This window comes from Frieseomelitta varia, unplaced genomic scaffold (genome assembly GCF_011392965.1).
Source record: "Frieseomelitta varia isolate USP_RPSP 00005682 unplaced genomic scaffold, Fvar_1.2 scaffold_405, whole genome shotgun sequence".
Taxonomy (NCBI): Eukaryota; Metazoa; Arthropoda; class Insecta; order Hymenoptera; family Apidae; genus Frieseomelitta; species Frieseomelitta varia.
Genome location: NW_025110152.1, coordinates 864,806 through 880,982, shown reverse-complemented (window position 1 = coordinate 880,982; position 16,177 = coordinate 864,806). Strand labels below are relative to the sequence as shown.

Here is a 16,177-nt window from a genome sequence, read left to right as displayed (position 1 = left end):
TTTTTTTAACGATCGGAGAGATCGATCGAGATCACGCCGTGACGAAGATTACGACGGATCACGGGGTACTCGACTGTTCCGATCTTGTTCGTCCTCTGGTTTCCAAGTGTTGTTCGGGACTGTGACGTTCTTTCTCCAGGGCGAGGAAAGGAAGAAGCTACCTGACTTACACATAGGTAACTACAATTTAGAATAATTGGACAATCGTTTGTCAATTGGTTATAGTTACCAAGTTGTGGTACAAAACGGTGGATCTTCCTTCGTCCCCTTTGCGAACGATGTTTGCCTGTCTAAGACGAGCGCAGCCGTTTCGTCGGAGATCGTGCTCGTTTCTGTAAGAAGAGAGAAAAAGAGAAAGAAAAAAAGAAGAGAGAAAAAGAAAAAAAAAAAAAGAAAACGAGTCGGACGAGCGCAACTGCAAGGCGAAACAGTTAACGGAGAGACAGCCTGACTGAGTCCATTTCGAGTCAAATGACAAAAATCAACAGCAAGTTACGTCCGACTGGCCGGCGTGTTGTATCGCGAGTAGATATATTTGAGCAGGACCGTTTCTTGTTTGCTATCGCGCGCGGTTTTGGCTGGCTAAAGTAACCATTCAGCCCTGGCTGGATATATTTGTCCTAGTAATTTCGTGGACGGGGAAAAGTCGCGATATCGGTGCCGCGAGAAGCCACCAAACAACGTAACGGAGACGGTTGTCTCTCTGTTAAACGAACCCATCGGTCGATCCTTAATTTGCTCAACCTTTACTTCGCCCGTGCACCTTCGTTTATTAGCGAAGTAAAATTTGTTTCCCTTTTCCCTTTGATACCGATACTTTCCAGGTCCAGGTCGAGGCGAACGGACGTTCCCAATTTGCGATTTTCTGTCGTTTCCAGCGTTTCTCGGAATTGCTTGCTTGGAGAACAAAAGAAGAAAGCTTCCTTCACGTTACCAAAGATTTGTATATAACCATCTGAGGGTCCTGATTTCGTATCACGTTAAATTGATAAACGATTGCGCTTGTCTTCTCTCTCTCTCAGTTACAGAGCTTCTTATTAATCGAAGTAGTCGTCATTTGCTTCTTGTCGCAATACAAGTTTCTTCCTGTATTATTAACGTAGACTTCCCTGGAGTCGATGAAACTTCGACAAGCATCAGCTTGCTTTCCAGACAGTTTCTCCCCTCCAAGAAATTGTCTGAACGCTTAAAAGAGTCTTTGAAACAGGCGTGATTGATTCCAAAATACAGGCCAGAATGTACTCTCTTCAAAATTACGTGTGACACGAGCACGATAAACGCAGGAATCTGGAAAAAGATACGAGGGAAAGTTAGAAAAGCGCAAAAAGCACAGTTACATCCCCTAACCAGCCTAATGTATTCACTTTGACCGAGTTGACTCTCATTTTTTTGAAATAATCAAATTTGGCCTGTTCTTAGATTGTATCCCCGGATTTAAGCTTGCCAAAGGATGCACTTCTGAAAGAAGTAACGAAAACTTGTTTTATTAGTGTTAGTTTCACTAAATGAGTGGTCTCGTTTGAACAAATGCGTTTCTCACGACGCGAAAACAGTGTGCAAAACAATTCTGATGTCTTGTGTTATATTTGTGGCAAAAGGAAGGAAGAAAAAAAATAACGTGGGCTCACATTGCAACAAGGGGCGTCGTATCGCACATTTTGGACGTCGAATTGTTATGGCTGTGTCATCACAACTAGAGTCAAGTCTAAAAGAAAAAAATTCGCAATACAGAAGCCCCCTGATTATCGACTCGGAAATCTTTGCCAACAGGATTGACTGTTCTCCCCTAGTGAAATCAAAGAATAAATATCGATGCTAAGCAAATTAATACTCTCGAGATGAAAAACAAGAGAAAAAAAAAAAAAAAAAGAAAAACGTCCAGCACGACGCGATCGTACTAACTTCTATTTATTTAATTATATTTAAAATTTTCCGATCGGCCAGCCGTCCAGAAGAGTTGCTGTCCCGGATATATCTCGAGTTGCATCGGCGGCGGCAATAAAAATAACGATAAAAATGAAAATGGAGAAAAAAGAAAAAGAAGAAGAAGAAGAAGAAGGAAAAAGAAAGTTTTTACCTCTGAAGATTCTACACGATGTTCGCCCAGTCTCGCGCGACTCGTTTACGATACGGATATCCCGGGCCCCGTCACTACCTGCCGGTTAGGTAGCTCGCCTGACGGATTGGGGGGTCTACGATGTTCGTTTCGCCTCTCCGCTGTTTGAAGAACGCCGCCTTCTCCTCGCTCATCTACAATAAACATCCACGATTACGATCACCGCCGTGTGATAAACCATCCGCGGATGGGCCTTTGTTCCTCTATTTACAAATTGCATTCTACCAGCCTTCTTACCAGGCACTTACACGGCACACGGAAGCGATCAATCCACCTTTTACCGATCCCCAACCGGTCCCCTTCCTCACCACTTGTTTTTCTCTTCGGGGAGATTTCGAATTTCGTGTTTTCACGTATTTTCTTCATGTACAGAGATTAATCGATTACACTTCTCTGTCGTTTAATTATGTAACTGTACTCCGGTTTCGGTTTTGTAAGTATAACAAGCACATTTCGTGATTTTTACGTATAGAGATTAATGAATTACGCTTCTTTGTAATGTGACTAGTCTTCTCTGTAGTTTAATCGTGCAATTATACTCCGGTTTCGATTTTGTAAATATAACAAGCATATTTCGTGATTTTTACGTACAGAAATTAATTAATCACGCTTCTCTGTAGTGTAACTACTCTTCTCTGTAGTTTCATTGTACAATTATACTCCGGTTTCGGTTTTATAAATATAACAAGCATATTTCGTGATTTTTACGTACAGAGATTAATTAATTACGCTTCTTTGTAATGTAACTACTCTTCTCTGTAGTTTCATTGTACAATTATACTCCGGTTTCGGTTTTATAAGTATAACAAGCACATTTTGTGATTTTTACGTACAGAGATTAATTAATTACGCTTCTTTGTAATGTAACTAGTCTTCTCTGTAGTTTAATCGTGCAATTATACTCCGGTTTCGATTTTGTAAGTATAACAAGCATATTTCGTGACTTTTACGTACAGAAATTAATTAATCACGCTTCTCTGTAGTGTAACTGCTCTTCTCTGTAGTTTCATTGTACAATTATACTCCGGTTTCGGTTTTATAAATATAACAAGCATATTTCATGATTTTTACGTACAGAGATTAATCAATCACGCTTCTCCGTAGTATAATTACTCTTCTTTGTAGTTTAATCGTGCAATTACACTTCGATTTTGATTTTATAATTATATTTCGTGATTTTTACGTCTAAAGATTAATTAATCACGCTTCTCTGTAGTATAACTAGTCTTTTCTGTAGTTTAATCAGGCAATTACACACTGATTTTGATTTTATAACTATATTTCATGATTTTTACTTGCAGAGATTAATTACTCACACTTCTCTGTAGTATAACTAATCTTCTCTGCAGTTTAATCGTGCAATTATACTCCGGTTTCGGTTTTATAAGTATAACAAGCATATGTCGTGATTTTTACGCGCAGAGATTAATTAATTACGTTTCTCTGTAGTGTAACTACTCTTCTCTGTAATTTAATTGTGCAACTATACTCCGGTTTCGGTTTTATAAGTGTAACAAGTATATTTCGTGATTTTTACGCGCAGAGATTAATTAATTACGCATCTCTGTAGTATAACTACTCTTCTCTGTAGTTTAATCGTGCAATTACACTCCGATTTTGATTTTATAACTATATTTCGTGATTTTTACGTACAGAGATTAATATACTCACGCTTTTCTGTAGTATAACTAGTCTTCTCTGCAGTTTAATCGTGCAATTATACTCCGATTTCGGTTTTATAAGTATAACGAGCATATCTCTTGATTTTTTTACGTACAGAGATTAACTAATCACGCTTCTCTGCGTAGTTTAATCGCGCAATTATACTCCGGTTTTCAATTTACAAATAAGTATATTTTGTGATCAACTTTAGATAAATGTACAAGAGAACACGGTACACATCTGTTGTTTCTAATATTTCCACACACATGTTCTTATGCTTGTTTCGAATATTAATATTATATGTATCACGAATGTGTTAAAGTATTGAACGTTATATTTGAAAGAAACGGCGTTATATTTACAGCGACTCCTATTAATATTCAGACGTCAAATATTTAAACTGTTGTAACTTTTGTGAGAAAAGAAGTCGGTAGCCTTGAAGTCTCCGTTCTCGAAATGCACTGTCCGTTTTATTCTCAGATATTTTTTCTAGAAAATGCTATGAATTGTCTAATTTTTTTAAATTTATAATAGGTCTGAAGATTGAAGTCTCTCCTTCACAATGCCACCTTGGCAAGCTTCATGTGTAATTCTTTGTCGCTGTTTTATTGAACTTTTCAAGAAATTGTAATAAGTTTTGAAGGGTTGTTGCAAAGAGGAGGTTTTAATCTTCAAATCTACCGTGGATTCAGTCACAAAAGAAATTTGTCAACGTTTCTGTACAGTCAGACAATTCATAGCATTTTAGATGAGAAAAGTGTCTTCACTTTGTCATCTGCTACATGAACATCTTGCGGTATGAGAACATCTCACAATTAGTATAAAATGAACGATTTTAAACGTCTATTTTAAAAGTAGAGGTTTCAAGCTTTGAAGTGAATCCAAGTTCACCATCACACAATTTCTTTCAACAAAATCATAACACCAATCTCAAGATCTCCCAACTTGTGTTTTGTGCAAAGTTCAATTGACAGTGAAACGTATTATTGTCCAGTGCAGAAAATGCGAATAGACATGGACTAAACACAGGTAGTTCCCTGACTGACAACCTGAAAGCTAAAGAAGCAGCCTTTAAATTAATACACACTTTCTAAGACAGTGTCTAACTTTTACAATGAATTGTAAGATTCCAAATTGCTAATAATCTGCACAAGTGGTTGATGTGATCAAATGAAATAAAAATAGAAAAAACAGAAAAGCTATTATAACACCTTCAATATTCAAGCGTTCGAATATTAATGGGAGTCACTGTACTTAATAAGCAGAAATTAAACAGAATCCTTTTAGTGACTTGTTCACTGTCTTTCTACGTATAAACTCTGTAGTTTTCAGCAAATGTTACCCTCACCAATGAAAACTGATACCTCGTTAGAGAACGTAAGAGCTTGGAAGTAATCTTATCAAATGCTCCCATCGTTTTTCTCCGGATTTTTCTTCGAAGTTGTTTTCTTGCAAATTTCGTTGCCAAATTCATCGTCCTCGGTGCTGCTGCTGCTGTTGTTGTTGTTGTTGTTTCGATTCCCATCGGCGGATGCGCTGATTATCACGTAGCCACCGTCGCCTCTTTCGCTGATAAACGACTCGTAGTTCCCTCGTCGACGTAACACCTCCGTCGGATGGGTCATCGTGTTGCCTCGACAGAAGCATTCTTTGTTTCTTGGTTGCTGGCACGAAAAATACCAACAGATTGATCTCTTTGCATCAAGATTTCCCTACAAATTTCGATTAATCCATTCAACTCGTATAAATTTGAGAGTCAAATCGACCAACGTTCGTTCGTTTCGAAATATTCTTAAGCTCGTTGCTACTCCCTTACGTTCCCTCCCCCACCCCTTGTTAAGTCCTTGAAGCGATGTTTAAAAAATTTAAATAAAAATACTCGAAAAGTTATATGATCGTCGAATGATCAAACTTACATCCATAGATATTAAAGAGGAATATTTTAAAAACGCTGTTTGTAGCAAGACTTAAAGGCAAGACTTCAATTTCCAAATAAACTTCAAAGTATCGAGAGAAGGATTTCTCTGTCGACTCGAGTTTCGTTCTCGTCAGTACGATTCGCTCTTACCGCGACGACGCCGTCGGAAATCCTGGAGACACCGCATCTGGACTGAGTGGCGAACCAGCAGCACTCCTCCTGCATGATTCGCGACAGGATCTCCCTGCTCTCGGTGATTCTGTGAATGGCGGCCGATGAGGTGCCCAGGATCCCGCAGGACCTCGACGAGAGAGGAAAGACGACAGGAGCGGAGAGGTAGGTCTTCGGGAGTGGCTGAGGAGAATAAATTAAGAAGAGTCGATATGATTTCGTGATTTTTTTTTTTTTTCTCTTCCTTTCTCTTTTACTTCTTTTACTGTGTCGCACAGACATCCGTTTATTTTCACGTTTTACACCGCCTCACCACTGCTCGATCTTTGTTCAAACGCTTCCCCCCCCCCCTCTCCCCTCCACTTTCACCAATTTCCCAGTTTGAATCCGAATTAACAGAGGACCTCGACCGCCTCCTCGACGCGTTCGAGATTGAAGGTGAATTTTTTTTTTTTTTTAAGCTCTCAGTAGTACCGTCGCGGTTCCATGCTGCCTAACTGCGTACAATACGAATAAAAGCACGTTTTCGTCATCATTAAGTTCCGTCACTCTTCCTTGCGTTCTCACGCGTTTCAAACTCTATCAGCTTGATTGTTGACTTTCCGAAATTCGGGCGAAATTCTCTCTCTGCTTTTCGAAAGCACGACGAGAAAAACGAAGCGTGTCTTCGAGTTTCCCTTGTACGTCGAGCGTTCCATCCCGACAACGTCTGACATAATACTGATATAATCTGAACCGGATTGTCGAGCTCCATGTTTGATTGGTTCGGTAAACTGATAGAGTTAATCTCTTCGCGAAATATACTTCTCTCTCTCTCTCTCTCTCTCTCTCTCTTTCTCTCTCTCTCTCTCTCTCTCCTGCGTTGGAAATTGATACTTAATAACACGAGCCTTTGTAAGGACTTTTTTTCTCACCAACTTGGCACTTGTAGGATTTAAAGAGACGTACAATGGGTAATCGTTTAAATGGTTTCTCGTTTTCTATACATTTTCTCGATCCCCCCCCCTCCCCCCCTTTAACACACGTTTCCTACCGGGTCAGAACGAATAGAGCTAATAATTAGACAGAAAAGTCGTTTACGAGTTACAATACGGTTTTCAGTTAGTTTTTGACATTGCTCTCTCTCTCTCTCTTCCTTCTTCTATCATCTTCCACTTGGCTGGCCCTCCTTCTTCCTCTTTCCTTTTTTCTTGCTTTTTTTTTCTTTTTACCGCTTCTCTACCTCTACGTTTAATATCGTTGCCAATAATGAAACGCGGATTATGGTTTTTTTTTGTTTAATTCGTCCTTAAATCGATACGACGTATAGATCGCAATATATCTATATATTACAGTCTGCATCGCCAACAAGATCAGGGTCAATAAAGTAACAAAATTATTATTAAAATCTCCAAGTAATTAACGCGTCGCTAGAAATTTCGTCATAGGACTTCGCGGAACATCGCGGAGACGACTCAGGGCGCGATTCAGAAATTTTTCAAGAAACTTCGCGAGGTTGCTTCTCTCAGCTCGACACGCTGACTGTGATCTTTTTTTTTCCCCCTCCGCTGTACTCGCTGTTAAAAAATAAAAAAAAAGAAAGAAAGAAAACTGTGAATGTGCGAAAATCAATCGTAACGGACGTATAGTATACAGCGAAAGGATCACTCTTCCCTCGTCCCCCTTGGTTCACGCTCGATACGTTCCACGTTTCACGCTCTGCATGAGTGATACAATAAATACAGCGTATCGACGGAATTTTGCTTCCGCGAGAGGGGTTGAAACAGAGGGGGAGGGATCGAGAGTCGCCAAGTTTCTTGAATCAATGGCAGAAACGGTTTCGAAAGATTGGACCTCTCATTGGATTGGTTTTTGTGCACTTACTAGTTAATCCAAAAATGTTGAAACAACTCTCTAAGCTCTCTTGCACAATGATCTTCGCTGATAGAAACTAACAAATGGTTGCAAACGTCCTCTCCTCCACCTCTGGATTGGTGGTTTTGTGACTTCGCCGGGTCGACACTGACAACTTTTGAGATGCGACACGCAGGATCAAAGAGCTCTTGCAGAAAACGCCAATTGCAAGTGAACCTTTAACGTAGAGGAAGGCTGAAAGGAGGCTTAACTAAGCGAGCCTCCAAAGACACACGATATCCATGAAAGAAAACAGAAAGAAATGCAGAAAAATTGTTAATAACTCAATTTGAGTTACCAGTTTGTGTTACTGGTACAATTTGAGTAACTAGTGAATTTTTTGCATTTCTTTCAATGGAGACTTGACATTCTAATCTTTTTCTTTCATGGAAGCTTGTTTAAGACCAAGTTCATGGTCCTTTAGGCTTCCTCCACGTCAAAAATTGTCAGTTATTGAATAACAAGAATTATGTGTCGCACAATGGTGGGGCAACAGAATTTTGAAGACCAAAGCTTAGGTGAGGCATGGGCAGAAAAAGATTGGCTACCACCATGCTATTTGTTCTTAAATCATTCGTACGTAGAAAAGCAAAGATACCCTTTTTCTACTTTTAAAATATATTATTTCTATCTTCAAGCAGAATGCATAGTAATGACTGAAAGTGAATGGCGTTTCGCATCGTTGTTCTCTGCAAGGGCTCCTCTGATTCTGTTTACAGCGTTACAACAGTCCAATTGTGCAAGAGAACCCTGATGATTTCTATGTGTGACAATTATGTGTATCGTCAAAAATTTCTTACGGAAATCTCTACTCTCTCTTTCTTTCTCATCGTTTTATCACAACTCGTCTTTTGCCGACGCTGTGTACACCGCTATAAATACTACGCTCGTTTTTAATTTTAAAACAAATCACAGCATTTACACATCATTCCATGCCCCTTGGACGTTTCTACAACGGCCAAGAACAAAAAAAAAAGAAAAAGAAAAAGGTCGAACGTTATCGTCGTTAAAAGTGTTTAGTCTATCACGCTCGATCGATTATCATTCATTGCGAACAACGATCAACACGACGCTCTCCCAAAGCTCCTCCTCACTTCGACGAGAACACTATGCAGTTCTTTTCGTTCCGTTCGTTTTTTTACTTTCACAGAGAGATTCTCCCGTTTAACACGCTCCATGTTACAGAGATCGAAACGACCCGAGTTTGTGTAAAAGTCAATTTAATTTAACATGACATACGAGAGAGGGGGGGGGGGTGAAGGAGAGATCGAAAGCTCTTACAATTCGCGAAATTGTCTTCTTCTAGAGGAAAGAAAAAAAAAAAAATTTAAGTTGCACAACGGAAGTAGTAACATTGAGCGTGTTAAAGAACGCGTTCCAATACGAATTTTTCGCCTCCTGTTCGAAGCGATCGAGCGAACGAGGGAAGGTTTTCCGATACACGATAAAATATGCGGGACGTAAGCGCGACGGTGAACGCGAAATAAAAGCTTGCTCGTTTAATTTGGTCCCATTGTAGGTACAGGGTGGCTGGCACGAATTATGTCAAGTCGATGTACCGATAGATCAATCAACACGAGTCACAGGTGCCTGCACGGGACTCGGAGCTCGATCACAAAGCAGAGGAGAGACACGGAGATTAGTTTAAAACTTCTCTCGGCTTTCGAGCATCACAAATAGCGAATTAAATCAGCAAAAAGTCAACAGAGTGGTTGAATTAATAAACTACACTTACATTATATATGTTTGTAATAAAATAAACGTCGCATCTTTTTTAACATAACGCATCGCAGCCGGGATGTCACAGTACACGCGGGACATTCCTAAAAAGAATTTTTTTCTCTCCCTATATACGTATATATATATTTCTCAAAAAGGTCCCAAAGTTGCTACAGCAAGTGTTGAATATTAAACACACGTTAAAAAATGGACATGTAAAAAATCCCGATGATAATAGCTTGCGTTACAACTACAGTCTTAACGTACGACACATTATGATTCAAATCTCTTTACTACTTCGTGTCCTTGGTGCATACATACCGAGGCTGCGAGATTTATCATTCTCTTATCGTCGTTATTGAAACAACGAAAGAAAGAGAGAAAAAGAAAAAAGGAATAAAGTTCCGAGTACCGTGCATTCCCTTCAGAAAAAGCATACTTTTCACCGAACGAAAGGGCGTGTATATTTCGTCGGCTCCTCGACTTTCTACGTCCGCAATATTTAATGTTTTCACTTTTATTTATACGTTTCTCCGCGCGGCAATACGTGTCGTCTAAATACTCTACCAAATAACTTATATACTTCTTCGTCGCGCGTTTTCGTTTCCTCCATTATACATATAAGTACAATATATGTATATATATATATATATGTGTATATATATATATATACTTCTTTAAATATATATTTAATATATTCATATAATTCATCGTCGGTATACACTAGACGTAGTGTATCATCGGCGACATCTAACAACTTGATGGAAGGTGTCGACTAAATACTTTCATCGACACATTTTTTGATTATATTCCTTTATCAAGGTCTGAGCAACCTACCAATTCCACGTTTACCTAACAATTGCAGTTATCTTTCACGTTCCTTTCGGATCCTTCATCTTTAAAAAAGATACTTTAAACAGCGTTCGATACTTTTCTGGAAGAAAAGGAAATTTCTTTTTCTTTTTTTTTTTGTTTCTTTTTTTTTTTAAACGTGATATGAGATATCTCTTTTGTTCGATACAACGACATCGCGTAAGTTGCTCAACGTTGATAGCTGACGTACGAGATCCACGAACATCGTGCTGCTTTTTGATTCTTCTTTTTTTTTTTTTTCGTTTTTTTTTTAATCTTTGATTCGATCGGAAATTTTTGAAGACCTTTAACAGTTCCTTCACAGTTCTCTTAAAGGCACAATCTCGACAAACTCTGTGCGCAGCCTGCCGGGACGTTTCGTACGCCATTTGCTCGGTTCTCCGACGAATGAACACCTAACGCATAACATTTGTACAAGTTGGAGAAACGTGTCCAATTTTACAGATCCGTGAATTTCGAACGGGAGACAAGGTGAGATTCCCCAAAGTACAAAGTGTCGTCGGGTTACTTTTGAACATCGGAGGGAATAAATTTAATCCTACAGACAGCTGGACGCAATTGTCACGTCCTTGGCGAGTCGTTAATTCCTCTCGAGGGCTAATCGGAATTCCGTCGAACAATCCCGCAGGTTAAGTGCAACACCGCTTCGTAATAATTTAATCGTTACACACACAGAATAAATGTAAATACGCTCGATCGAGTTTTCTAAATGTCTACGTATACATCACAGAACGTACAGATTTGTTTTCAGTCACCTCGCTCCCCCGTTCCTTTGGGGACCAGCAACAGGTTTCCTTCCAAAGATTCTTCTTCGCAAACCGTTGCATATCCAGAAAGGAAAGTCACGCTGCAGCGACTCCTGCTCGCCTTTTTTCTTTCTTTCTTTCTTTCTTTCTTTCTTTCTTTCTTTTTGAAAATGACTAGAACCACACATAGTCCGCTATCGTGTCAGACTTTCAATGGAGGAGGAAACGTGGCGTTAGCCCGCGAAAGGATTAAAGACTCGCTTAAATTTCGCTACCTATAGCGCCTACGTGAGGACTGTGCCAACGAGGAATGCTTGGTTGGCCGCAGTACATGCCCATCGACGTCGGTGCAACGAGGTCGTTGCTCGAGTCGTCGAAACTCGCCTCCTCGTTGTCGTCGACGCCGTCGAACGATCTGACGGTGGTCGTCGCTGTCGTGGTTACCACCGATGTGTCGTGCGTCGCTGTGGTCACTGCCGATCCGTTCACCTCTGACATACGATCCGTACTTACGTTGGTAGCTTCCGTGTCGGCGACGTCCACGTTGCCGCCGCTCTCGCCCACCATGTTCACGAAGAACTCCGATCTGGAGAACCTGCCGATCTCCGTCGAGCCGAACGCCTGGTGAAAACCGGGCAACGGTTGCTTGCTGACGCTCTTCTTCTTCGGCTCGAATCGTTCAGCAGCCGATCGACGGGACTCGCTCTCCTTCTCGCGCGACATGCTAGACTCCTGCACGAATTGTATTTTCACAATTACCAAAATATTGTCATTTGCAAAAGCCGTTGGACAGCGTTGCGAATTATAAGTCAGCGATGCGACTATATACCCTTGTTGGAGCTAAGTTGTCCATAGACATTCTGTTGTTCATGGCGCCTGGCTCCCACCTGGGCCCGTCATCCTCACGGCGAATCCTCAGCGTGGACGCCGAATCCATGACCGAGGTTTCGAGTAATCTTGGCATCTGGAAAAATGTTTCTGTCGTTGAAGAGAAATTTCTGCGCGCACCGCAGAACGAAGGAGAATGAACTTTTTCAGTAGAAGAAAAACATTTCGTCAACGATTCTCTTTACTTTCTTCGTTCCTGAATTTCCAGTAACACGATGTCACTCGGTTTCTAAGCTGTGCGACTCTCAGATTGACACCTGAGTAATTCTACGTAATAAAAAATTAAAAAGGAGGAAGAACCTGGTGCTCGGAAGGTGTGTACGACGCTCGTACGTTCTCGAGATCGAGTTTACTTGGATGATACACCATCCGCGGCGCTTCCTCGGGAAATTCGCAGTGTCCAGGAGGCATACGATCCCGCAACAACATTGTATGTCGTGGTCCACGAACCCCAACGTTCCGAGGCATAGGCGGTGTGTCTGTTACATTGCAATAACGTGTGAAAAACGATAGATTCTCGAATTGGGCTTTGCTTCTCTAGACTAATTTTTCAATTGCGATTTGCACGTGGTTTCCCAATCACTTACGTGGTAGCATACCGTGGCAAAACTGACCCCACGATCCGTGCCCCTGTGAACCCGGACTCTGAATGTTTGGGTGAAGAATGTTGCTCATCTGTGGCGGATGAGACGTTCTGGGATGTTGGTGAGCACCTCCGCCATTCTGTAATCGATGATTTACAAATAGATTTGTAGATAGATTTATAGATGATTTACAGATAGATTTGTAGAAATTTATGCAAGTATTTACAGATAGATTTGCAGAAATAAATTTATTTAGATAGATTTACAGAAATTTATAGAAGAATTTTTAAATAAACTTGTAGAAATAAATGATTAATAAATCGATTTATAGAAATTTGTATAAATATACAAATAGATTCATAGCAATTTATGGAGATATATAAATAGATTTATAGAAATTTATATAGATAGATTTATAGAAATTTATAGAAGTATTTATAGACAGATTTGCAGAAATAAATTTATTTAGATGGATTTACAGAAATTTATAGAAGAATTTTTAAATAAACTTGTAGAAATAAATGATTAATAAATCGATTTATAGAAATTTATATAAATATATAAATAGATTCATAGAAATTTATATAGGTATATAAATAGATTTATAGAAGTATTTATAAATAGATTTGCAGGAATAAATGATTAATAAATCGATTTATAGAAATTTATATAAATATATAAATAGATTCATAGAAATTTATATAGGTATATAAATAGATTTATAGAAGTATTTATAAATAGATTTGCAGGAATAAATGATTAATAAATCGATTTATAGAAATTTATATAAATATATAAATAGATTCATAGAAATTTATATAGGTATATAAATAGATTTATAGAAGTATTTATAGATAGATTTGCAGAAATAAATGATTAATAAATAGATTTATAGAAATTTATATGAATACATAGAATATATAAATAGATTCATAGAAATTTATATAGATATATAAATAGATTTATAGAAATTTATATAGATAGATTTATAGAAATTTACAGATAGATTTGCAGAAATAAACGATTTATTTAGATAAATTTATAGATGATTTGGAGATAGATTTATAGAAATTCATAGAAGAATTGTTAGATGGATTTGCAGAAATAAATGATTTATAGATAAAACTTGTAGAAATAAATGACTGATAAATAGATTTATAGAAATTTACACAGATATACAAATAGATTCATAGAAGTTTACATAGATAGATTTATAGAAATTTATAAAAGAACTATAAAATAAACGATAAAAGATTATAATGAAATTATGATGAGAAGTTACAAAAGTAAACAGAAGAATTTACAAATAGAAATAAATGTTGTCGTGGATAAATTCACAGACGATTTACAGGTGGATTTATAGAAATCTGCAGAAAGAATATTCTTTTATCTCAAAAATGCATGATCGGGTGGGAGAAATATGAAAGGCGCTTCAGTCGATTGAAGCGTCAACGAAAGATTCCAAACTGTGACCGGTTTCTCTTTCCCTACCTGATAAGGATGCCACTTCTGATCATCGGGGAACTCGCCGTACTCCATGCTCTCCTGGCGACGCAACTCCCTCTCCCGGTTGACGTCGGTGAAGTCGACAGGGTACCCGTTGCTCGAGAACGTAGCACCGCACTCGGCAGCCACCGTGTTGGCCACGCTGGCCACCGCCTGGTTTCTCATCGCGTCCTTGCATTTGTCGAGGCCACGCTGATGGGCCATCGCGCCCATTATTTGCAATCTCTCGATAGGATCGGCCACGTTGCCGACGTACCAATCGTTCGGGGCCATACGGGGCGAGTGGATCGGCTTGGGGCGCGAGGCCGACTGGAACCACGGTTCCGTGACACGGTCCGGCTCCACGGACGAGTTCATCGGCAGGCTGGCGGTGGGCATGCAACCGAAACGGTGCTGATGATCCAGGAAGCCGGCGGATGTGACCGGGCTCGCGATCACGCCCGCCCGAGCGATCGCGCTCTGCAAGATCGATCGTCTCGACAGCTCGCGGCTCTGTTCGCGCATCGCCTTCCGCAGTCTCGCCTCCTTCGGATTATACACGTAGTCTGCGAAAAAAGAAAAAGAAGAGAAATATAAAACCGAATATAAAAGGCGTGACATTCAAACGAAATGTTAAAGTAAGCGAGGAAAGTAAGTGAAATAAGTGTAAAGCTGTGACTGGCTGAAGAAACCGAAATAACAAACGTGATACTTTTGTTATACTTTCTCGTTCTCGTCGCGCGAACAACCAGACGAGAAATAGAAATCGTTAAAGGATTTGGGGCCTGCTCCTAAGTGAGTTTAGATTCTCGACTTAGAGTTAGTCCGTCGCGGCTGTCACGCAGGCGCGTTAGATCTTATTAGTCCATTTCCTAATACTCTCGGACTGTCGGAATTTCTGTTACAGATTTAATCTACGCACAAACGTTACAAAATTGTTCTCCAAAGAAAAGGTGCAATCCTTTCCAACGTTCACGACAATTCGCTTGAACTGTCTCGAGGAGAAGTATACAACAAGTATGCAATATATGCAAACGACTCGAGCAAACTAAAACTACTGTCTGATATGGTTGTTGTTGCTAATGTTAAACATCTACCTGGTGGATAGCCGGGCGGCACAGTCCCGTTGTATCGCGCCGTAGTTTCGATCGCGGTGGAGATCGGCTGCGGCTCGTAGCCACCGTAATCGTTGCTCGCGTTATCATAGCAAAAGTAGTGTTGTTGTTGTTGATGATAAAAGTGGCTGCCTGCCGCGTATGCCTCGACGTAGTTGCAGCAGTCCATTTTTGCAACCAAGCTTATCGCGCCGCGGAGAACGACTTCTTTACTTCCCGCAGCTTATCGGCGCACGTTTGCGCACGTTAAATCTTATCAGGCGAGCCTCGAACACCAGAGGCGAATTTATACTTTCCATCGAGCCCCGAGTCGAACGTCTTTTTTTCCCCCCTCTCCTTTTCTCTTTCTTTTATTATCTGGAAGAATCGAAAAATTGGCCCCTTCTTTTTCTTTTCTTTTTTTTTTCTTTTCCTTCTTCTTCTTCTTCTTCTTCTTCTTCTTCGGTGATGCTCTCGATTTGTCTCGATTTGAATTCCCTTATTGTTTCGTCGTGCGTGTCGCCGAGCAGAGTTTACGTGGGAGGACCACGTAAGAGGAGGGTACATCGGGAGGCGTTCGATCAGCCTCCTGCATTCCGTCGGGAAGACCCAGTGTTTTTAGTCCCGTCACGCGTGGCGTCATCGTCGTTCCCGCCGACATCGTTCTCCTCGTTCTCCTCGCCGTCATCGCGTCTGATTCTCACCGCTCGTCCAGCCACTCGGTCCGATTCCCCTTTCGAAAACTAACTAACTAACCACTGGCGTGGCAGCAACCCCCGATCTCGATCCGGTCAGACGATTCGTCGACGATTCCACGCTGGACAATACGCGGAACGCAATACTCGGAGGTGCTGCGTCACAGCAACTGCAACATCGACGTTCGAAGCTCTTGCTCTTCTTTCATCACCACCCACGCGCCCGTTCTTTCTTTTTTTTTTCCCTGCTAATTCGCTCGATCGTTACGCATTCTCTCTCCAACTCACGTCCCTTTATCAGCGATCGATGTCAACAGCTTGTTTCGCGCCTCC

At 40.3% G+C, this 16,177-nt stretch overlaps 3 protein-coding genes across 14 annotated transcripts in view; all 3 read right to left on the bottom strand.

Annotated features, from left to right (window-relative positions):
- Positions 1-3,986, bottom strand: part of LOC122531562 (T-box transcription factor TBX19) — a 9,407-nt gene extending 5,421 nt beyond the window's left edge. For 3 of the 11 annotated variants that reach the window (XM_043659596.1, XM_043659604.1, XM_043659605.1), the window contains exons 1-4: positions 2,354-3,986; positions 2,078-2,250; positions 230-1,287; positions 1-161 (exon numbers count right to left, since the gene is read on the bottom strand). The exon at positions 1-161 is cut by the window's left edge and continues 1,395 nt beyond it. The gene's annotated coding sequence lies outside the window, so the exon portion shown is untranslated. Of the gene's footprint in view, positions 181-229; positions 1,288-1,364; positions 1,459-1,628; positions 1,673-2,077; positions 2,251-2,353 lie in introns of those variants that run through there. The other 8 variants (XM_043659598.1, XM_043659599.1, XM_043659600.1 and 5 more) reach the window with 8 other exon arrangements.
- An 18-nt stretch (positions 3,987-4,004) lies between these two features.
- On the bottom strand, positions 4,005-8,915 carry LOC122531573. 2 transcript variants are annotated; one of them, XM_043659620.1, is made up of 3 exons: positions 8,903-8,915; positions 5,847-7,296; positions 4,005-5,490 (listed from the first exon to the last, which is right to left on the bottom strand). In XM_043659620.1, the coding sequence occupies exons 2-3, from the start codon at positions 6,147-6,149 to the stop codon at positions 5,179-5,181; spliced, it is 615 nt and encodes a 204-aa protein (XP_043515555.1). In that variant the 5' UTR covers positions 6,150-7,296; positions 8,903-8,915; the 3' UTR covers positions 4,005-5,178. The 2 variants fall into 2 exon arrangements, with proteins under 2 accessions (XP_043515555.1, XP_043515556.1); XM_043659621.1 differs by lacking the exon at positions 8,903-8,915 and having other exon boundaries at positions 4,005-5,442; positions 5,847-6,280.
- Positions 7,716-15,503, bottom strand: LOC122531565. Its single transcript, XM_043659609.1, has 6 exons — positions 15,153-15,503; positions 14,062-14,621; positions 12,574-12,709; positions 12,287-12,465; positions 11,928-12,062; positions 7,716-11,830 (listed from the first exon to the last, which is right to left on the bottom strand). The coding sequence occupies exons 1-6, from the start codon at positions 15,337-15,339 to the stop codon at positions 11,360-11,362; spliced, it is 1,668 nt and encodes a 555-aa protein (XP_043515544.1). The 5' UTR covers positions 15,340-15,503; the 3' UTR covers positions 7,716-11,359.
- Positions 15,504-16,177: the final 674 nt, after the last annotated feature.